This window comes from Branchiostoma lanceolatum, chromosome 2 (assembly GCF_035083965.1).
Source record: "Branchiostoma lanceolatum isolate klBraLanc5 chromosome 2, klBraLanc5.hap2, whole genome shotgun sequence".
Taxonomy (NCBI): Eukaryota; Metazoa; Chordata; class Leptocardii; order Amphioxiformes; family Branchiostomatidae; genus Branchiostoma; species Branchiostoma lanceolatum.
The window spans coordinates 36,461,682-36,485,754 of record NC_089723.1 but is presented as its reverse complement, the minus strand read 5'-3'; the positions used below and the strand labels follow the sequence as shown (position 1 = coordinate 36,485,754).

General features: G+C 37.3%; 1 protein-coding gene and 1 long non-coding RNA gene across 2 annotated transcripts in view; both read right to left on the bottom strand.

Moving 5' to 3' along the window:
• LOC136428903 (ankyrin repeat and death domain-containing protein 1A-like) overlaps nt 1-12,588 on the bottom strand; it is a 44,217-nt gene extending 31,629 nt beyond the window's left edge. Inside the window, exon 1 of the mRNA XM_066418728.1 lies at nt 12,022-12,588. Within this exon, the coding sequence (XP_066274825.1) occupies nt 12,022-12,133 (112 nt within the window). The 5' untranslated portion in view covers nt 12,134-12,588. The remainder of the gene's footprint in view (nt 1-12,021) is intronic.
• On the bottom strand, nt 4,949-7,568 carry LOC136428901 (uncharacterized). Its single transcript, XR_010754668.1, has 2 exons — nt 7,257-7,568; nt 4,949-6,836 (listed from the first exon to the last, which is right to left on the bottom strand). It is a non-coding gene; the product is annotated as an uncharacterized lncRNA (long non-coding RNA).
• Nucleotides 12,589-24,073: the final 11,485 nt, after the last annotated feature.

Sequence of the window (24,073 nt, the reverse complement as noted above, 5' to 3'; positions counted from 1 at the left end):
TTGATCATCCATCAATCCTGGTTGGAACTCCGGGCCAATATCCGTTCCCTCGTCTAGTTGTTTTCTCCCAAGGCAGTCGATGGATCACGCCGTCTTCGGGTTATCTTTAGACTGGCTTTCTCCGAATTCGACACACATCAGATAGTGTCCAGCGGGATAGACCTCTCATAAATATCTACTTCTTTTGTATAGCGGGGTCCTTATAATTGATAATCTATATATGACTGTTGGATAGCTGTATGGGCTCTATACAACATTGACAGTATTCAATAGATGAATAACTGTGGATGAAACTTTGCACCAGTTAGAGTACAATGTATTCAGTGTCATTGTGTTGGACAGTGTGATGGGTGACTATACATATGTTGTCTGTTCCATACAAGGTCCTATCTAGAGCTTTGATACTATTGATAACTGAATTACAATATAGGCTTGGGGTGTTTTAGTCATTACCATTTTGTCATATCTATTCAGTGTTGGGAAATACATATTCCAGCAACCCCAAGGAAATACTGACTTTGATAATAATAATTATCAAATTGAATGTATAATACTGCTTTCTGTAAATTGTAACCTAATATTCTTTGCCATAAGCAATGTATAATTACAACATTGTTGATACCTAAAACGAGAGATTCAACATGTCCTAGTAGAGAGCTTATGCTTCATACCACTGGCTAATCCTTTCAATTGTAAGGGAGAAAATGGTTATCATGACCAGTTATCGTCAATATATCAAATTACACAAAGGCTTTATAATAATATTATTAGTCTTCTTCACAATTTTTTCAATGAATCTATACTACAGCCAAAAATATAGTCCTATTTGTATTAAGCCTATTTAAGGACTAACAAGTATGATTTATGATCATCATCGACCTTTTGATCGGGAATAAGTCAAATCTAAAAGCACAAATCTAAAAGCTGTTAAACAATTTATGACTCGTATTAGAGCACTCAAAGGTAGTCAGAAATGTTATCTTGGATGAGTGATAGTGAGATTTCATTCCTTCACAAGAAATTGGAAATGTAACACAAAATTCAATTCACCGAGGCCTTATAAATAATAATAAGTTTATTGCAAGTTCTTGCCCGTAGGCTAATTGCAAGTACATGTAACATGAAAGGACGGACAGACAATTGATAACAATATAGCATTTGACTTTTCTAGTCTAAATACTAACACTAAATCTTATTTGGGTTTGACTTCTTTTTCCGAGACAGTGGAAGACGAATGATCCCACTTTTTCTATGATGTGTGGGTTTTGTGATGTTAAGAGGAGAGTAGTTTTCTTTTTGTCCGTTAACTTGGAGAAATTTGGATGGAATTTGGTGGCCTCTTGAAACAGCACCTTTCTTTCTTGATCGTAGAAGGGGTAACTGTATAGTTCCTTCATTCAAACCCTTGTAGTGCCTATGGCGGTATGTTTCCTTGCTCTGATGTTTCAGTAGCAGGTTATATTTTTACAGCAAGGGGTTGATATAGCCCTTCACCTTTAACATGCTCTTTGCACCTCTTCAAATACTTAGGACTAGTGGTGTGGATCTAAACCCGAGTTTAGGTTTAGGTTCGGACTCGAGTCCAGAGGTTTAGGTTCAGGTCCGGACTTGAAAAGTCCGGACCTGAACAATAATTTTGGAATATTTTTTTCGTGTTACATGTAACATTGCATATTGGCAGATATTTTACATTTAATTTGAAAACTATATATACGGAATTATATACAGTCAGTAATTAACACAAAAGTTCAGTTATAAACACAAAAACAGCAATGTTTTCATATTTTTCTAGTGCAAATTTCACGATTTAAGGAAGGTTTAAGATGGTTTAAAATAAAAAGGAGTGTATGAGTGAGAGAATTTTTTTTCAAGTCCGGACTTGTTTCTAGATGTTTAGGTTTTTTTGGACTTGAACCTAAACGTTTTACAAGTCCGGAACCGGTCCGGCCGGACCGATCCGCACCACTACTTAGGACCTCCATTTCACATCCAAAAGTTGGGTGCAGCCCCGACCGAGATGTCCAGACCCTTCGGATTGAACCGTGATCTCCCAGTTACCAACTAATTGGAACCAGGAGCTCAACTGTGAGGCTGCTACCAGTTAAGGCACTGGAGGGACATCTCTGCACTGTACAGTACTTGATGGATAAATGTCAAAATTCTAATGACAGCTTCTCAGCTATAATCACTTACTGAAATCCCTTGCAAAGCACAATTTTCCCTACGATCAATAACTCACTGTCACGTCTCCACGCGGTCTTGGCAAGGCTCTCTACCTTAGATACACAATTTGAGTTGCTAATGCATCGCGAACACTCTCTCACGAATTGATTAAAAGATAAAGAGATATGCAATTGCTATGGCTTAATGCATCAAGCTAATTGAAAATAGCATTGTACCATCTTCCAACTGACAGTTCAAATATAGACAAAAGTCAAGTGTTCAATCTCGTGATCATGATAATATCATGTACTGTAGCAGCATAGAGCGTTGAAGATTAAGAACTTAATTACACGGCAATTTTACACGGTACTATGCATGGCAACAATTATTAAAACATAGGACAAAATAGAGGTTTAGAATAAAACTTGACATCCTAATTACCAAATACAATTATAAGGATGTATGGGTAGCTAATGTTGTTTGACTGTTGATTTGTTATTAGAAAAAATAACAAAACTCATAATTAGCCCCACTCCATTGTAGCACTACATCAAAGACTCATGCAATTCCTTATTGTTTTAGTAATTAGGATGTTCAGTTTTATTCTATACCTATTTTGTACTATGTTTAGTAGTTATTGCCGTACATTGTCCACTGTACGATTTTCATGCAATAGAATTCTTCGAAAGACCTAGTTTTCAATGGCTAGTAAGTTAATCATAGGTGACAAGAAAATTGATCTTTTGAAATAGCCAGTTTGTCTTGTAGCGAGCATGGCTATTGCAGGTATGAGCAGGCCCTGAGGGGTTGAGGGTGTTAGTCTCTACCGCAAAGGAAAACAACCTGCACTAGGGTTAAACCACAAGCATTAACTGTGTAAACAACAGTTACTGTTGGAAGGTTATATAATTTCTTTGTATTGAAGGAATAATAATAGTCTTTATTGCATATTCCTGCCCAGATGGGCTAAATGCACAGAAGACCATATGAGGCCTGTAAGAAACATAATGCAAAACATAAGTTGATAAAATGCTACACTAACGTTAAAAACTAAAACAACATGCAAACTGTGGGCTATTGCTAAACTAAATGATGAACACCTAGTAGTTTCTTCTCTCTTTCTGAAACATTAATATTTGGAGATATGACTACATACTTTAATAATATCAGCTAGTCATTGATTGTACAGTCAAAACTGCCCAAGAAGTCTCAGGAGACTGCTAAAATCTGGTCTATGTGAACAGGTGGTCACAGCTTCTGTATGTTTGCTTTTTTGTGATTTTTATTTACAATAAACATATAACATTTATTTACCATAGATGGGATTATTCATGCTTGTGTCAATATGGGAAATATTAGTAGGGGATCATCAAAAATGAGGGCACTGTGAATGCAGGAGTGTTTGCTGTGGTTTTATGTTCGCGGTTTTCATCGCGATCTTAAAACCACTGTGAACATTTTTGTACAATACTTTAGCAGTGTATGACTACTGAGTGCTGCCGCTAACTTAAAACCACTGCAAGCACTCCATTTTTGCTTCAGCGCGAACTAAAAACCATGAGAACTTAAATGCATTTACAGTATTATTAGGGCTAGCTGTGCTATATTAGCAGATTTGTCAACAAGATTAGGAAAAAGATTGATGGATCATTGAGGAAATAAAGTCAGGAACGTCTGCCTAGAGGAATATCACCATATGGTAAAATTATTAGAGGATAGAAAGCAGATGGGACAAATGAATTATGTATTTGTTAAAGCGAAATACATCTTGTAAAGGAGCAACAAAGATATATTATGCAACCTCACACATACCAATCTTTATGTCATAATGATCTGCCTTGTTGTAACTTACAAATAATAACTTACAATGTATTTGGTTTGCAATGCAGTTGTATTGATACTAACGTTGGACTGCTACATACTAACATTAGATTGCTGGTTTCTCTGCTTAAAGTGAAATGTTATTATAATAATGTCTAAATGCTTCCAATAATCCTTTGCAAAATAAACCATAATATTCATATTTGTATAACCTAAATTTTTTTTTTTGATGACAAATTTTAGACTCATGCAGTCTTCAGAGGGGTGACACCATGGCCATTGTATAACAGGATAAGTTAATGCAGTTGTAAGCATTCTAACATTAATACTTTACTCGTCTATCATTGCTTTCAAAGATGTCGTATATACTATAGTCTGAGCCAGTAGTGGTTGTCACTATAGGGGGTGTCTATCTGACTTATTGTAAGTATTCAGGCAAACAGCCCTTATTGACAATGCCTACACTACACTACAGTATATAGATTGACACCTTACTCAACTCTTCACTAATCAAAACATCTCCTTTTGTAAATACAGTTGATACTGGTATGTGACTTTTGTTGATCTTACTCTGTAGTGTTGATGCTGTTGCTGTTTAAGTGACTGTGGTAGGGGGGCAACTTGTAAAGGTGTTCATACACCTGTTTGATGCCCACTCGTCCACATTGTGCACTACCAAAAATGCAATTTCTTGTATTCTAGTTTTTTCTTACATACAGAAAAATATTACTTCATGCAAGCAAATTTTTCTGTATTCAAGAAAAAGGTTTTGTCCACGAATTAAGCAATTTTTTACTTACTGAGCTTTTTCTTGTAGTAAGAAAATCTTTCTTATAAAAATGACCTTGGTTACTGCCGGAAAGTAATTCTTGCAGTAAGATTTTTTTCTATGTATATTCTTGATTCAGACACATGGATCTGAGGTTCTTATACTAAGAATTAATTTCTCACTTAAAGGCTGGTATTCTTGACCAAAACTTTACTGCCTAGAAATGGTTTCTTACTGCTAGCTTTTATGTTCTTACAAAAAGAATGCATTTCTCTTCTTAAGACCAAAATTCTTGATAGCAAGAACTACTTTCTTATTTCTAAGATTTAGGTTCTTATACCAACACGTCTTTTCTTACTTCAAGACCAAAATTCTTACAGCCAAGAAATCCTTTCTTCTTTTCAAGTTTTTCGTTCTTATAACAAGAATGCATTTCTCTACTTAAGACCTGCAATCTTAATACCTAGAACTGCTTTCTTATTTTCAAGATTTAGGTTCTTACACTAAGAATATTTTCCTCACTTCAAGACCAAACATGCTTATCGCTGAGAAATGTTTTCTTACATCAAGATTTATCTTCTTACATCAAGAATCCTTTTCTCGCTTCAGGGGTAAAAATTGTTATCGCCTAGAAATACTTTCTTACCTCTAGAGCTGATCTTCTTATACAAAGAATATTTTTCTCACCTCAAGAACATAATTCTTGCTGCCTAGAAAATACTTTCTTACTTCTAAGATTGATCTTCTTACAATAAGCATACTTTTCTTACATCAAGAGCAAAGATTGTTTATTGCCAAGAAATGTTTTCTTACTTCTAAGATTAATCTTCTTACATCAAGAGCACAATTCTTGCTACCAAGAAATGTTTGCTTACTTCTAAGATTAATATTCTTACACCAATAATATTTTTTCTTATATCAAGAGCACAATTCTTGCTACCAAGAAATGTTTGCTTACTTCTAAGATTAATATTCTTACACCAATAATACTTTTCTTATATCAAGAGCAGAATTCTTGCTACCAAGAAATGTTTTCTTACTTCTATAATTGATCTTCTTACAACAAGAATGCTTTTCTTACATCAAGAGCAGAATTCTTGCTACCAAGAAATGTATTCTTACTTCAAAGATTAATATTCTTACACCAAGAATATTTTTCTTACATCAAGAGCAGAATTCTTGCTGCCAAGAAATGTTTGCTTACTTCTAAGATTAATCTTCTTACAACAAGAATACTTTTCTTATATCAAGAGCACAATTCTTGGTGCCAAGAATTTTTTTCTTACTTCTAAGATTAATATTCTTACACCAAGAATACTTTTCTTACATCCAGAGCACAATTCTTGCTGTCAATAAATGTTTGCTTACTTTTAAGATTAATCTTCTTACAACAAGAATACTTTTCTTATATCAAGAGCACAATTCTTGCTGCCAAGAATTTTTTTCTTACTTCTAAGATTAATATTCTTACACCAAGAATACTTTTCTTCCACCAAGAGCACAATTCTTACTGTCAAGAAATGTTTGCTTACTTCTAAGATTAATCTTCTTACAACAAGAATGCTTTTCTTACTTCAAGAACACAATTCTTGCTACCTAGAAATGTTTTCTTACTCTTAAGACTGATGTTCTTACAATAAGAATCTCACTCCAAGAGTTACAGTTAAAATGACATGTTGATGGCTTAATATTTCTGTGAATTGTGGAGTCTGGTATAAAAAAATGACATTGGCAAAGCTTTACAGTGTATTATTTAAAAAATAATAGGTATAATAATAATATACATTATATACAATATTGTTGTACAAATACCAAAACTAATTTTGATACAAAGCCTACTGAAACTGAAAGGACATAAAGATTACAAACTGCTATGTAATCAACATGCTATATGATTTATTACATATGATATATTTCATAATATATAATTCTTTATCGTCTTGGAAGGTGGTGTAGAGCAGCTTTATCGTCTTGGAAGGTGGTGTAGAGCAGTGTTAACAGATGATCATCTTCGACTATGGAAACCAAACCCTTCAAGCCCATTTCTGTTGACATTGGCATTCCCATTGGCATCTTCCAACATCTGGGGGAAAAATGAAGACTATGTTATTCATTTTTACTTTCTGAGTTGAGCTAACTAACTTCCAGCTTCTAGATGTGAAAGTTCCAATTGAATTGATTTCTTCACAAAACACATCATATGTTTTATCATTCTTTAACCTATCCATATGTTTTCCAGAAACAATACGTTTAAAATAGTCCACCCCTCAGAGGTGGAATGTAATCTTCCAATGTGTGCGGATCGCTTTTTGATTAAAATCTATTAATTCATTGGCCAAAAAGATGTTTTGAGTTGGACCCAAAGAGGCTATACTTATCATTATCTCTAATGCTTGATGCTTTGGACGACTAAACCATCCAGGGGCCCTTTGACTTTTTTTTTCATATGATAAATAAAGTTGAGCTGATTTTCATACAGTCGGGTGGGGAGGGGGGCACTTACCTTTTCCATACTGCTATCCAGTGTTTCCGTGCAAAATTTGGCATCTGCTGCAGGCTCAGACCATGATCCCCATCTTGTATATGTTCTCTTGTACCTGGGTTTTGACTTTGAAACCGACTTGAGTCTTCAATTAATACAAAATAGAACTAGAAGTGAACAGTACTTGAAGGCATGAACTTCTCAGAGCTTTGGCCCTGCTGTCAACTGCCTGTGGCATTTGAAACCACCAATCAGGAGTTAGGAAAAGATCACATGGCAAGTGTTGCCATTCGTCAAAATTTTATGCAGATTTTTGCTAGAACAATCAAGATTTTTAAAGAAAATTTAACTTGGCTTATATTTCTTGCAATAGCCTCATCTTAGCCAGGAAACAACCATTATATTATACGAGTTCAAATAAGAATTTCAAAGTATTTCTTGTATTTCTTAAAGTATTATTATCAAGAAAAACAAGAAATGCATTCCTCAAAGTTTCTTGATACGAAAATCAAGAACATTCAAGAATATTATTCTAGTTATGACTCGAACTTTGTCTTCTAGTTTAAATATCTTGAAAATTCTTGTTTTTCTAAGCAGGATACCCCAAGAAAGGCAAGAAGAAAATTCTTCTATTTTCTTAAACATCCCAAGAAAAGCAAGAATTTTTTTTCTCAAAGGTTCTTGATACGAAAATCAAGAACATTCAAGAATATTATTCTAGTTATGACTCAAACTTTGTCTTCTAGCTTAAATATCTTGAAAATTCTTGTTTTTCTAAGCAGGATACCTCAAGAAAGGCAAGAAGAAAATTCTTCTATTTTCTTAAACATCCCAAGAAAATCAAGAATTTCTTTCTCAAGGTTTCTTGATACGAAAATAAAGAACACTCAAGAATAAAATTCTAGTTGTTGCTTGTTTTCATAATCTTGAATTCTTGTTTTTTCTTACTACCAGAAAAAGAAGATAGGGGAGAAAAAAATTCTTGTATTTTCTTATACATGGCAAGAAATAGATTCTCCATACAAGAAAAACAAGAACTTTTAACTTCAATTTCTAGAAAATTCTTATGAGAGAAAATCCTTTCTAGAACTTATTTCTTTATCTAAGAAAAATAAGAAAATGTTTCTTGTTGTGAGAATTTACAAGACAAGATTCTTGGAATGGTCCCTTGTGCTTTTCTTATTTATTCTTATCATTTTCATGGAAGTTCTTCATTCAAGAAAATTTGTCCACAAATTAAGTAAAAACAAGAAAACTAGAAAAAACAAGAAAAATCATTTTTGGTAGTGTGGTCAATTCTAATAAACATTTAGCATGAATATCTCCAATATCCAGGTGACAGCATTTCAAAAACGTGACACACGCACAGCCATGTAACGTTAAAGTAGATTTAAGAAAATTTTTTTGTGGTTTTAGTTCATGGTTTTTGTGGTGACCTTTCATGGCGACCTCGTCACACCGCAAACCATCTTGAAAGATTTATGGCTTGCAATATCCATTGTGTTACTGTCATTGTTTTAGTCACAAACTTTTAGAAAATACAGCCACTTCTTGATTTTCACCCTCGGCTGACAGGAACTCAAACAGATTTACTGTATGATTGGATAGACAATATGAAAGACTTCAGAATACCAGCACGTACATGTAATCAGAAGGTTATGCACACATTGTATATAGCTTTGGGCTCGAGTCTTTTTTGCCCTCTTTGATCAACATTGTGCCAGAGTAACAGCCATTGTATACAATCTCTATTTGGACTCAACTATATGAAGCTACATGCGGGATATTATTCTTGCATACACAAACACGACCTTAAACGCTAATACAGCCCGGACCACCCAACTGAACACTGTCAACACATTAATTGGTCATGTGACCGGGGTCAACTCGCCTCCGGGTGTTGAATCACGAACTGACGTCTTCTCTGTAACTGATTGTCTGACAGGAATGTGACTCACCTAGTTCTTATTTACACCTTAACCAGCCTACTCAACAATATCTATTCACTTTCAACAATATATACAACGATAACAGAAGAAATCTCCTCAGGATTGGATTCTATGTTTAAGATTTTGATAAGATTTATACTCTATATATGATAGGATAATAAAAGCAAGAAGAGTCACTAGACTAAGTGTAGAAATATTCAACATAACAGGTTATGCTTAGCATTGATGACTGTTCGATGTTCGTTTATCCCTAATAGACATCTAGTTCTTATTTACACCTACCAGCCTACTCAACAATATTTATTCATTTTCAACAATATTTCCAACGATAACAGAAGAAATCTCCTAAGGATTGGATTTTAAGTTGAAGATTTTGATAAGATTTATACTCTATATATGATAGGATAATACAAGCAAGAAGAGTCACTAAGTGTGGAAATATTCAACATGACAGGTTATGCTCAGTATTGATGACTGTTCAATGTTCGTTTATCCCCAATAGACATCAATGATATAAACCAGTCCCTTGTCCTCACAGGCAATAAAGAATAAAATATTTTTTCATGCATAACCTGGGACAATTTAATTTTTTCAATTTATATTGTTTTTTTTATTATTTTTTTGGCATTTCACAAATTAATACAAAATGATACATGATACAAACAGAGAAAAATAATAAAGTTCAAGAACTAATACAGACATAAGCCACGGATGCCGAATAATATATAAAAGTGGAAACAATTTTATTGTTAATTTTGGTCAAGCAGGCAGAAGATGGGCACTGCTTTATGTACACTGGACATGTTGAGCAGATTACAACGTCTGCTTTCAACTGTCTAACGTTAAAGCCTATTATATGTGTCTGGACAACGTCGCTAAGATCAAACCTAAAGATAATATCACAAATTCATCTCATAGTTATGTTTATGAAAGTTTCACATCCAATTACAATATTTGTAAAGACGTTAATGAATCTCTATACAATTGGATTTGGAGATTACTTCCAGATGCTTCGAGTGACATTCATCACTCATCTTCAGCATCACTGGAATAAACTGACAGAGCTCATCTTATACATGTACATGTCTGGTAGTTATTTACATTCTACAAAAAATAGTAATGGAGTCTCATATGTACCAAAATGCCTATAACTATGCCAATATGGTAAATACAATTTGTGGCAAAAATAAACCCATTATGGACAATTTGCCCCCGCTTTTGGAATGACAGGGTTTTCCTAATTATTCTGGAGGCAATTTGCCCGGAGAAGTAACATGCTAATTCAGCACAATGCCCTACTCCCGCTACTGTAGGTACAGTACTAGTGCCGCGTAATCTAGTAATTCCCGAGACTCAACATCAATCATAGCATATCAGATCCTAACCTCCTTAGTTGGCGGCCGGATACCATATTGAAAAGTTCATGTAGTATTAAGATTATGAAGCAATGTTTGTAAATTAATCTTATGTTGTGAAATGACTTATTTCTGAATTATTTTTAGATATTGTAAAAACTACAATTTTAAAGCAATACTATTATATCATAATGTCGGAAAATATGGCAATATTATGGTATGAAAAATAATAATTTCGGAAAATATGCACAAAAATACCTATCGACAATTTGATGTTGTTTTTGAAATAAAGAATTGTTTGTAAATTGATATTCATTTGTGTGGTGTAAATCTAAGTACTTATTTTGAATTATTTAAATCCTTGCAAAAAACACATCCTTAAAGCATATGATAGAATGTCAGAAAATATGCTAAAATTGATGCCCCACAATACACCATTGACAGTTTTATGTAGTTTTGAGGGATAAAATGATGCTTGGAAATTTGAAATAAGTCAATATTCATAAGATGTCTTGTAGTATAATGACACATAGATTCCAGCATCCAAAATTTGGCAAAACCCCAAATTCCTCAAGCACAAATGGCAAAATATGCTGACAACCCCACAATGCCTTTACAAAATTACAATGTGTCTACATCACACACAATAAACGTATTTCATTCCACTACATTATTGTCTGCGACTTTTCATCCATGGAATTCTCATACTCGAGTGGACTTAAAAGGCAGACAAGTGTTAAGTTTATGACATCCCTTTAAGGTTTGGCTGTAGGTATGAGTTTTGAATGGCCTGACCGGGTCTCGAGAGGCGGGGAGTCGTCAATGGAGAATGTCAGTTCGCATGATTAATGATAGTATACTAACGTCACTGCATGAATAAATTCTCTCTCTGCCAAACTCTACTTGCGCTAAAAAGCGTTTACAACGTTGGGCGTATTTTGTGGGTCACATTCCATTGTGTTTATGTATAAACATATCAAGGGAAATGCAAGATTTTTTATTTATTTTTTAAGCAATTATGTTGTCAATGATGAACCATACTGTAGCACTAGGCAGACGAACATATTCGGAGCTGCAACCATTTAAATTGCCTCACGTCACCACAGTCCATCATAGCCCTTAAACGATTATAAACGTATCAGAAGGCACACTGGTGAAAGCAAAAGGTGTTTTATTGTCATCTCTGTGCCGAGTTTGTCGAAAATTAGGGGTAGTGTTTCCGTAGACAGCCACCTGCCCCTCCCCAGTCCCCTTACGTATAGCCAGTCGCCATTTTGTGAGTCCCCGGTATTCGTGCGGGAGCTATAGAAACCCGCAGCAGTGTATACACCGTCAACAGTCTCCGCAACGCGATATCATCCCAAAACATACACGGCAAAACCAACCGATTAATCAGTGCGAGTGTCTGTCTGTGTGTGTGTGTTGGATTTAATAGAATACACGGTTTGTATGTATACATACATGACGTATGGTGATACTTACAGACATCGCCAGTGTCTTCCTGCTCATCATCGTCTAGGTTTACCGTGATGCGTGTGATGAAGTCGCTGATCTTCTTGCCGCCCGGCAACGCACCCTTGTCTGCTCGCGGCATCTCAACCTCTGCCGGGCCGAGGCCAACCGCATGTCAGCTGCGAGCCCTCAAGTTGGTAGGTACGATAGATCCCGGGTTCGAATCCCGTACCGACCGACCGGCGAACGCTGCACTCACTCACTCCCCCTTTGCTTTGCACCTGCCCGCTGAGATGTGTTGAAACGCGCCGCCCCGCTTCCGTGTTCGGGATCCTTGTACGCAGGTGTGTCCTTACACAGACGCACTCGGCTCACACCGCGACCCGACCTTCAGAAGCGTCCGTGTTATGTTTACGAAGACCCTCAGGATTCACTCCCTCGCCTCCCACAGACTACAGAAGCGCTGCAGACAATCGCACCCCAGAGCGCGCTCGTGCCGTAGTCTTGGCGGGGCCCAAACAGGGGGAGGGCGCCATACTCACTCTTCTGCATTCACCTGATTCCTCCCGACACGCCCCGCCTGGCGGCTTTGTTTGGCGGCTCACGTTACACTGACTCTTCATGCAAGACTAGCGGTGACGCTTTGCCAGGATCAGCGTTCTTTAATCCCCGGCGGGGACGGCCCGTACTCCGTATCTCGTCAAAGGAAGCAGATCATGTATTGATTGAGCGGGCCGTAAAATGAGCAACAGGGCCGGGATGCCGTACCTTATCTACAACACGAGAGGAGATGCTATTGTTGCGATGAAAGGGGCCTGCACATCCTATTAGCAAACTTGAATAAAGCTAAGCTGAAGACGTTGTAGGATCGGAGATCGGGCCAATGATATTCTAAGATAGGTTGAAGGCTAGTGAAATAGATTGTACACAATCGAAAAACTAATATATAAGCTTGTTGTTGAAACAAAAAAGAAATGTAGTTTGTGGGTGGATGGGGTTGTAAAGCACTTCTAAAATCGGGCAGTCATATACACACCGAAGCCACATCATTTTAAAAATAACATATTTAAGAAGTTTATAATCCGGTGCTCTGTCCAGGAAGTATTGTATCTAGATCTGATATTCACAAACATCTGAACATACACCTATTATATATTGAAGTTCAGCATGTATAAATGCAGTTATTATAACCGTTTATTTGCAATGGTAATAAGTGCAGTGATGTCAGCAGATGATACTGATTTAGAATAATGATAATTGAAATACTAATACAGTATCTAGAACTATGTCTCTTGGTTTTAACCTCTTCGTTGGAGGCAGTGGAAGACGAATTTATTCACTTCTTTAATAATATTTGGGTACATTGATTGTCACAGTAGAATCGTTCCCTCTTCGTCGATAATGGTTTGAACTAAGTTTATTTATCTGTTGAATTTTCAGACGACTATGAACTATGGTTACTGAACTATGAATATACAGGAAGGCCTCCTTTTTTAAATTTCGAATGATAGGTCTACTTAATGCCTTTTGAATGATTAGATCCGTTCAATACAGCCGTATGTGGACTATTCATCACGCTTACGATATCATAGTCGACGATTTTTCCTATCGTTCCTCGCGGCCAAAAAGCCTTTCAAGTCATTGACCTGGGAATCAGTCATGTTTTGCCAGTACATTAGATATGCATCGGTCAACGCTCAAAACCTAATCACAAAATCGGGATCTAATTCCGCCCAAATGGCCCAATCATCCAGTTTAATAAGCGGCCATGCACTGGTGTTGACAATAGATACAGTCGTTAGAAAAAATAACTCACGCATGTACAGACAATTGTGAGGCGCAGCAGATTGATATGGCTCCAGCCATCTAATTATGGGAGGTCAGTTGGCAACCTTTTGGGTAATGTTAACCTTTGGATGTATGCGGTTGCCTCACACTCTAATGTGTCTGTGTGTAGGCCTGCGATGCAAACTTTCTACAATACGTTACTACGATTATATATATAAGAAAGCAGGCAATGTGTTCTATAACGGTTAGGACATTTAAAACAGTCATATTCTTTTGCTCCGGCACTTGCCATTGGATAAAGACGGGTAAGACTCGCACAGATCTAAAACGTCCAATGCTTGATGCATATCACATGAACTTTCGCAATCAATGAATAATGTCGTCGATGTCAAAGTGTCTGTAAATGTATATTTTGGTGTGTGCCTTGAACATGATTCTTGGTATGTGAGGTGAAATCGTTTTTGCCAACCGTCACTCAAGACAATTTAACGCCGTGTCAGTTCCAAAATGTAGAACGGTGATCCCGGACTTTTCTAAATAAAAAGGTGATACAATGACTTGTATCGAAAGAACTGAGTCAGTTCAAGAGCGAACCCGTGACAAATGAAGTCCTCGACTATAAAAGAAACATCTCAAAGGGGGACGAGTCGTTTAAAGCCAACGAGCGAAAAGGGAATTACAACACCTTAAGTACATAGAAGGTTGTTTACTAGTGCAAAGGATAACATAAAAGATTCACTGAACGTGACGAGCTCTTATTGAATGAATGTAAGACCTTTATTTCACGTTTATGCTCTGATATTAGCTAAGTACAGGTCATGGTGACAAGTAGAAATATAGTTACAGTGATAACAAAAATGTGATATCTAACTACATCTAAATACTAATTAATACCACTATGTACATGTTCAATTCCTTCTCGCTTCTTAAGGAAATTGTAGATGTATGAGCATACAGGGTTTATGCGATATGGCTTGTCTATTTTTTTTGTATTGCAACATTTAAATACATGACATGATGACGACAGACTCAAGCTTACAGCTTATTTTCGTGTCGTCATCGACAGAATACAGTACAGAAGTACAAAACAAATATTACAAATACTGAAAACGAAAAAAACAGGTGCGGACATGCAAAGAATAAGAGTAACAAATAATCTCAAATAAACTCTATGACAGAAATCTTGAAATGTCTAGTTTCATAAGGAATAAAAAAATTTCTAAATAACCGAAACTACTAGGAAACTTATCTTGTGTACAATTAAAGAGGATACTCCTCTCATAGTTGTATAGTGTACAATCTTATTGTGTCCGTCTTGAAGGACAATATTTTACCAGCTTCGCAATCTACCATTTTGATGGTGTCCGTATTGAGTGTTGTATGCATGTATTGAACGGCGACGCTTCGAGGCTTTTGGAAATATGATTTGTTTCTAAACTGTTTTATTTTTTCATCAATCATCTACCCTCAGAGCAATTTGTTCCAATCAAAGGTGTCTATCGGATCTGGGTTTTAACGATTTCTTCGGAAAGCGAACTCCTGGCCAGATGGTAGTTGGGCGGGCTGAAGTATACTACACATGAAAAACAATCCTGTACAAAAACATGGTACCATCTATTCATCTAATTGACACAAAACGTCAATTTTAGAGGAAACACTTTTGAGGAATGGCCGACACCCCGATTCGCGAAGCCTAAGATTAGGCTCGCTGTCCCAAAGGTGCCCTCTCATGGTATGTACGTCTCTGTGACGTCATGTCGCAATTTAAGAGTACAGTAGAATCCCAACCGCCTCTTCAAGCTCGTTCATCATATCTGTCACTTGTATAATTCTTCCAATCCCAGTGGCTACAAAGATATCTCTAACCACAGAAAGCACACTGTGGTGTTTTTTTTTTCAATCTAATGTTTATTGCATTGGAAAGATCAAATCATCCTTTATCTCATTTTTATTGCATTGCCAATCATTGAACAGGTTATCAAACGATTCAATGAGCCATGAAGCGATCCAACAGCCGGCCGTGTTTTGCTATGACGTCAGCTCTCTCACGAAGTAGGAGGATTGGTTTTTTTTCCTATGACCAAAGATTTTGTCCATTTTGTCCAAAATATATTAGCATAAGCTTTCGGCCTTCCTTTTACTGTTATATCTCATTTATATTTCATCTATCACTTTTTAAGTGCGAACATATATAAAAAAGAATTAGAGTATTTTTTCATAGAATGCTCTAGATGTGATGACTTATATGATAAGTTATTCACATTTCTTTGTACAACATATTTCAAGTGACTAGATGCCATAAGAAGATTCGATTATATCTTGACTTTAGATGTGACAACTCTTAGAATGCCCAAGTAGGTAAATGAATATAAAATATTGCTCGGTTAGTAGAAAAGATGCCGAAATCCACGATAAGCCCTACCTGATTAAAACATGATATTGTGGATATATGTATATTGGCCCATATTGCTTATTAAGTTTGAACCTTTGTTTATTCATGAGAAGCTCAAATCGACCTGCAGGCTGCTTTTCATTGAGGGAACAGGTAAGATTCAGACGAAATATATACTAGTAACAAATGTACAGTTTACATCTTTAAAGTCCTACTGAATCCATACACATGTTATTACACATACATGGTACAAAATATATAAGTGTGAGAGCTGGTTCATGGTTCGTGTCCGTTCGGTTTGGTCATTTCTGATTTCTGCTAAAGTTGGGACCATGTGTGTGTTTGGAAGAGTAGACTTTGGTATTTATTTTGTAGTTTATAGTAAACCGTACGAAAGTCACTGTACTTTTTGTTGCGCCGATAAAGCTTCATATACAATCATATATATTTGATCGACCAAAGATTTTCTTTATCAATTTCAATGTATACTTTGTGCCAAGTTTTATATATATATATAATGTTATATGTGTACCTTTGTGCCACATTCCGTTTTTTCCTTATGAATGTCAATGTATTATATATCAATCGAAAGCTTGTGTCCTTTACTTTCCCATGATACTCAACTCATATTAAGACAGTATGATAGGAAAGAAACCCATAGGAATGGATTATGGGAAAGGAAATTACACAAGCTTTCCAATGATATATAATACATTGAAATTGATTAAAAAAAAACGGAAATGTGACCGACCAAAGTTAAGTTTAAAATATTTGTGCAAAGTTTATATCTGTAATATGCCACCTGCTCTCTCACAAAGGAGGAAGGATCGGGATGATGAGTTATTAATGTAGAGAAGCTCGGCTTTAAGTGGGATAACGTGTACGAGGTCATATAGAGGTCAGCGGGTCACACACAACACCGCCGGATGAGTTACGGGACGTTTGTTTGCCCTGGATATATGCTCACGACGAGAACAGAACCTTTTAGCTCTCCGTGTTGCTTTAAGTGACTGCAGTGTTACGAGTTAGATGGATACAGTACAACGCGTACGCAAGGGCAGTGGCCTAGTTATTGAAGTGTTATTAACCTCGCAAAGAAGGTTATGTTCTCGGTAGCGTTCGTGTGTCGTCTGTATGTGAACAGGGGTGCCAAAGAATACATACGAATTTTACGGAATACATACGAATTTTACGGAATACATACGATCTATTACTAGAAACATACGATCCGTACGGAATACATACGATCCATTACGCAGAAACATACGATCCGTACGGAATACATACGATCCATTACGAGGAATACATACGATCCTTACTAATTTGCTGACCATTGCGCTAGCACCGAATCTAGCGTTGTCTGGTCCTCCTAGTTGGTCTAAGCCTACATCAGTCTTAATTTAGTGCAGCTTGAGATTTTTAGAGGTTAGCCGGGTGGGATACGCCATTATTAAGCTCTTAAAAGGCAAGATATCGTACGAAGAACTGGTTATCCCGAGTCAGCCATCTTGAATTTGCCGCCGGTGTCACGTGATCCAGGCACATTTCTCCAAATTAGTAAGGATCGTATGTATTCCGTAAGGATCGTATGTATTCCGCGTAATGGATCGTATGTATTCCGTACGGATCGTATGTTCCTGCGTAATGGATCGTATGTATTCCGTACGGATCGTATGTTTCTAGTAATGGATCGTATGTATTCCGTAAAATTCGTATGTATTCCGTAAAATTCGTATGTATTCCGTAAAATTCGTATGTATTCCGTAAAATTCGTATGTATTCCGTAAAATTCGTATGTATTCCGTAAAATTCGTATGCATTCCGTAAAATTCGTATGTATTCTTTGGCACCCCTGGTGAACACGATGGATTTTCTTGATATTTGGTACGTGGGTAGGTCTTGACAAGACCTGAAATGAGTAGTTTTTTTTTCTCTCTAGCGGCTTGTTATGGTACTGCAAATTTCGGTCATGATAAGCCATGATGACTATTTTTGGTTGCTAGATAGCTCTCGTGGTCAGGAAGACGTGACTTAAGTTTGAGCTTTCTTTGGAACTGCGCGGGGCATTTCAGTAGCAGATTTTCAAACAGGAAAAGTCAAGAGAGGATAAGGATGTTAAAAATGTGTGACTTGTAGGTAAGTCTGATGAAGACCAATGTAATGCCATGTTATTCATGCAAATTAGGACTTGATTTGCGTAATTAGTAAGGAAAATGTATTTTTGAATTCTACTTAATTACAGGAACTTCAAACTCAGTTCATATGTATAAATGAATAGATAGATAAATATGTATTATAAATAGATGAATATGTAAGTTGTTGAGTAATGCCATGGGCTATTATCCTTCCACTTTTAACATCACCGCAAAAAGATGTATTACAAGAAGATCGGATACGCGTATCTTTTGTTATGGACAACAGACTTTTACCTTGATCAGAGCAATTTGGTATATGAAGTCTTTTGGTGAACATTGCTGCACAAACGAACCAAATGGACCTTTATCAGACAACGTTTGCTACGTTCACAAATGTTACTCTCCAAGCAGATTATTTCTTGTCAAATAATTCGATACCTGTCCGCACTCCCAACCAAAGAGAGAAAACTGGGCATATGACAAGGTCACAATCCTCCCCACCAACATCTGCTTGGAGAGGACCCAAAATGTTGCATTCCGCCCTCTGACGTCTCCCACAGTGCACCACGGGGTCACGTGACTGTACCAGATCGTTGTGAATTATTCATCGTTATTGAATGACTTTATAAATCATGCGGTAAAGCCAATTAGAGATGCAGGTCAGGGGATGGATCGATCCAAGAAAAATTGACACGTTTTGTATGGATATTAAATGAATGAATGAATGAAGACCTTTATTGTACACACATACCCACTGGGTTTAGTACAGGTCACAACAGAAAACATAACAGTTTGAAAGTACATATATATACATTACAATGATAAGCTAACACTAATCTAATGATTACGTTAATTTGGCCTCTTCTCGCTTCTTGGTGATATTGTAAATATACGTACAGGTGTGTTTTATAATAGAGGGTTTACCTAAAGTCATTAGAAATATGAATTGCTCCTCTTTGCAAAGATGTATAAAATGGGGAAAGCTACATTGAATAAGTTTATAAAGCGCAGCTCTCTCTTCGTTGTATAAACTACATTCTACTAAAAAGTGCTGCTCGTCTTCTATCCTATTTAAATTGCAATGTCTACATATACGTTGTTCTAGGGGAGTGCGGTTATGACGTCCGGTTTCAATGTGAAGTCTGTGACAGCTGATACGGAGTTTTGTGACTGCGGTCCTATGCCGTATATTTTCGAGGCTTAGATACTTTTCTTCGTTATATGTGGACTTGAACAATCTGTAGGATCTCAGTTTGTTTCGAGCTGATCCACCTTTGTTATCATTGTGTATTTCTTTTAGGAAAGTTTGAAAGTGAATATCTTTTAAGCGTTGATTGATGGAATTAATGATTTGGGACGTATCTGTGTTTGGGGATAAAGAGCAATGCCAGATGTAGCCGAAACCGCACTCCTCTAGGGACTTCCGAACTCCTGACGCCCAACATTTGGCTCCAGTTTTGTCTAAGTCTATCTGACAAGCGAGAGCATCTAACTGAAAACTGTCGGCAGGCACTTTCAGACGAAGTCTTAAAAGATGTTTGATGGCGTTTAGGGAGGCCTCCACTTGAATGGGAAACCTACCTAGTTCTGCCCTTGCAGCGAGGCCGCATGCCGATCTCGGTACGTGCAGGGCTTGTTTACAGAATTTTAGGTGAATGGATTCGATAGGGCAGGATTTGGAGCTTTTAACTGAACCCCAGATCTCCGACCCGTAAAGAATTACGGGTTTAACACAACTGTCAAAAAGCTTGTTTCTAACAGACAAAGGTGCGTCAGCTTTGTCCAGTGATTGGTTCATGCTAAATAAGGCTTTTAGTCCCTTACTGTAAAGATGTTTGTTGTTCGCCTTGAAAGTGCCCGCGGAGTTGACAACAATGCCTAGATAACAATAAGATGTCACTATTTCAACCGGACTATTCTTATATATAAAATACAGCTCTTTCGGTAGACGGCCCCCCTTAGAGAAAACAATAATCTTTGTTTTCTTAAGGTTCACATTGAGTTTCCAGGTATGACAGTAGCTTTCTAGTCTATCTAAGGAAGACTGTAGTCCTTGCTTGGACTCAGAAAAAATCACTAAGTCGTCTGCATATAGAAGACAAGGAACTCGCTTACTGTACATGGAAGGGGGATTACAGGCATCAATGTCAAATACTGAGGTAATATCACTTAGAAATAAGTTAAACAATGTCGGACTTAAATTACAGCCCTGTCGGACACCACGACTTGTAACAAATGGCTCTGTTAGACCTTGGCTGTATTTGACTTGATTAGTAGTTTTTGAATACATATCATTGATTGTTTGTAGGAAATTACCCCCTATACCTAACTTGTTTAATTTGAAAAGAAGACCGTTTCTCCAGACCGAGTCGAAAGCTTTACTGAAATCTACAAAACATACGAAGAGCCTAGAGTTTTTACTAATATACTTGCTAACTAAGGTACTTAATACGAAGAGGTTATCTGCTGTTCTAAAATTTTTCCTAAACCCTGCTTGGTGAGGTTTGAAAAGACTATTGACTTCTGCAAAATTAACTAAGCGAGTGTTTAGAATTGACGAGAACAATTTACCCAAACAGCTCATTATTGAAATGCCGCGGTAATTATCTGGGAGAGAGGGATCTCCGGACTTGTGAATAGGAACAATGTGGCTGAGGGACCACTCCTGGGGGAAATACCCGCTATGGAGACATTTATTGAATAATTGAAGAAGTGGTGTTTGAAGCAACAGTTTACCTGATTTTAACATTTCATTTAAAATCATATCGTTTCCGCTCGATTTATTGTTACTGAGGTTTGAGATGGCAGAGTTTAATTCTTTTGGTGTTATTGGTGAGTCTAAAACAGATGGGTTTGTAGGGAATGACGATACATCTAGTTGGTCGATTGTAGAAGTGGGACAGTCGTTTATATCATTGTTGGGAAGTTTTTCTAGGTTACTGAAGTGTTTAAACCATTCTTCTTCTGTGATTTGATGATTATCTTGTGCTTTTTTTGGTTTTAGTTTGTTCATAATATTCCAAAAAGCACCTGGATTTCTGTCCTTAAGGGAGGCTAATTGGGTCATGATAAGATTATGAAATTCCCTTTTCTTCTTTTTTATAAGTTTTTTATATTCTTTCTTTCTTCTAAAGTAACTTCCCCTTATGACAGGATTGGACGGTTGTTTTACTAGTAATGATGATAAGTTCTTCACCTCCCGTTTTAGTTCCACACAGGTTTTATCAAACCATTGTTTTGTTTGCTTACGCTGGGTATGTTTTTTGTAATTAGTTCTCCTAATTGATAATGATTTGAAACCCGCGTCCCTCAAGATTGAACTAAAGTCCGATGCGATTTTTTCTATTTCCTCCTTCGAGGTTATATCGTTGGTGTTTTGGGATGAGAGGGAGTTCAATCTGGTGTTAAATTGAGATTGTGAAAGGGTCTGAATGAATTTTTGTGTGGATTTATCATTCCAGTGAAAGCGTTTGGGGGAAGATTTAGTTTTAGATCTTTTCTTTTTTTCGAAGTGATTTTGATGTGCAGAATTGGAATGTATGTATACTGATAACATACAGTGGTCGGAAAAAACAGATAAAGGATGAACTCGAAATAATAAGATGTTTTGAAGAAAGGATTTGCTGGAGATTATGTAATCGACCGTACTGCTACCGTTAGGCTGGTGACAGGTAAAGTTGCCTTGCAAATCGCCCGCTACCCTGCCATTTAGGATTCTAAGATCTGATTGAATGCACAGATCAGATAGAAGTCGGCCAAATTTGTTGGGAGGTGATATGTCCAAGCGTTGTCTATCGCTAACGTGGTTTGAGGAGGTATCGGGGAAACCGTCGTTGTTACTATTATCTACATAATCAGGAAGATTGCCGAGGCGCGAATTAAGGTCTCCCCCAAGAAGAATAAATCCCTCTGTGCCGTACCTGCTAATTTCTTCCTCTAATATATCTAACACGTGATTATCGGCATTCTTATGAATAGTTGAATTATTTGGGCTTATATAAACGGAACATAGGAATAAGTCCTTCTGGAGTCCAAACAAGCTGCGATCAATTTGTACCCAGAGGACATCCGATGATTTTGAAGGTATTTTCTTTACATAATTTTTGTACTCGTTTTTGTAGAAAAATAATATTCCCCCTGAGGAGCGTTTTGCCCGTTTACTTTTTGTTCTATACAAATGGAAATAGCTGTAATCAGTGATGTTGATTTGAGTATTTTGAGTACTCCAGGTTTCAAGTAGCGAAAAGAAGTCAAATTTACGAACTTCATCTAAAAATTCTATATCCTCTAGTTTGGAACCTAGACCGTGAATATTCCAAAAGGCGAAACATTTGCTTCCGCCATATAACGTTTTCATCAATACAATTCTTCAAATACTATTTGTGTCTTTACCTTAGACCACAACATTTAACTCACGAAGGAGGTAAAATTCGAAATGTAAGGGCTAGAGTTTCCGCTCGGCCATTTCAAAGGTAAGAAAATGGGGGTGGGGCCCTTGAAATATACTTGTACATTCGAATAGACAAAATAATAAACAATTTACTAGATCTAAATACTGCGTCTATAATCAACATGGGAATCTAACCCACGGTAACTGAGAAACGATAACTACTGGTATACATTGGTTAAAACATGAAAAGGATTTGTCTTACATGTAGTAATCCGGAAATTTCCGTTCCATGTGCAAAATATAGAGCTAAAGTGTTCCTACCACATGTTACTAGCAACCATTGGCGGCCACATCATGGCAGGATGCCAGGGCCAAGGGGTAGAGTTCATCCGCGAATGTGCCGGGCCGGGTACTGGAGCGTTCGGAGGCAGGAATCCCCACGGTGCCGGAGTACCCCGGGCCAGGCAGCTCGGCCATCTGGCCGATTAGGGGACTGCAGATAGTTGAGGATCTGCATGGGGGACCTGGCAACGCTTAATGGCAAATTCAAGAGGACCGGCAGTAAATTTAGGAAGGCCGGCAACGGTGAATTGACGAGCATACTTATATTACGTATTTCTGTACGCACTTCGCTACATTCGGGCATCTAAATGGGTTAAACTGGCCGGCTTCGAACGGCACATCCTGACGCTCCGTCAGGACTTTTGCCAGTTTTGGGCAATCTGAACACAGTGGAGAGATTTGCAAATTGAAGAAAGTCTGATTGCAGCTTCAGGGTGTCCAGACCACTGCAGCAGCAGAACACAGTGGACTATTACTACATGGACCTTCGTGTATTCAGTACCCAGATAACTGCTCTGAATTGGGCTGACTTCATTATCGATATCACACTTCATTTCGCCTTAGCGGTTGTAAAAATCTCAGAAATGTAAATAGACATAGGGCTAATGGAGCATGTGAACTTTCGATCTTCTACAATAACTGCAAATGGGTCAAGGTGACTCTTTACCGAACCACCCTAGCACCACGCCGCGTTTTTAATCTCATTCTATGCGTGAATCTAATTTAAGTGGGAACGGTTCATTGACTTTTTCACATGCCGTGGACGGTAGACATTGCCAGTTCACTATGAGTTAATCTAGTTATAGTTTAATTATGGAAAGGTTAAACTGTTCTCCGACTAAAAAAAATGGAATTTCGGATTGAATCACTCAGTCTTCTTCAGCTCTTTAACCCGATCGCTCCCGACACGTGACTTTGTGCATGTGTGACGTCAGCAATAGGTCAAAGGTTGTCGGAAGTCGGTACCGCCCCTGTCCCGGTTGAGAGAAGGTCGGTGCGCCCTGATGTAGATTTCCTCCACTTCTCCTCTTACAT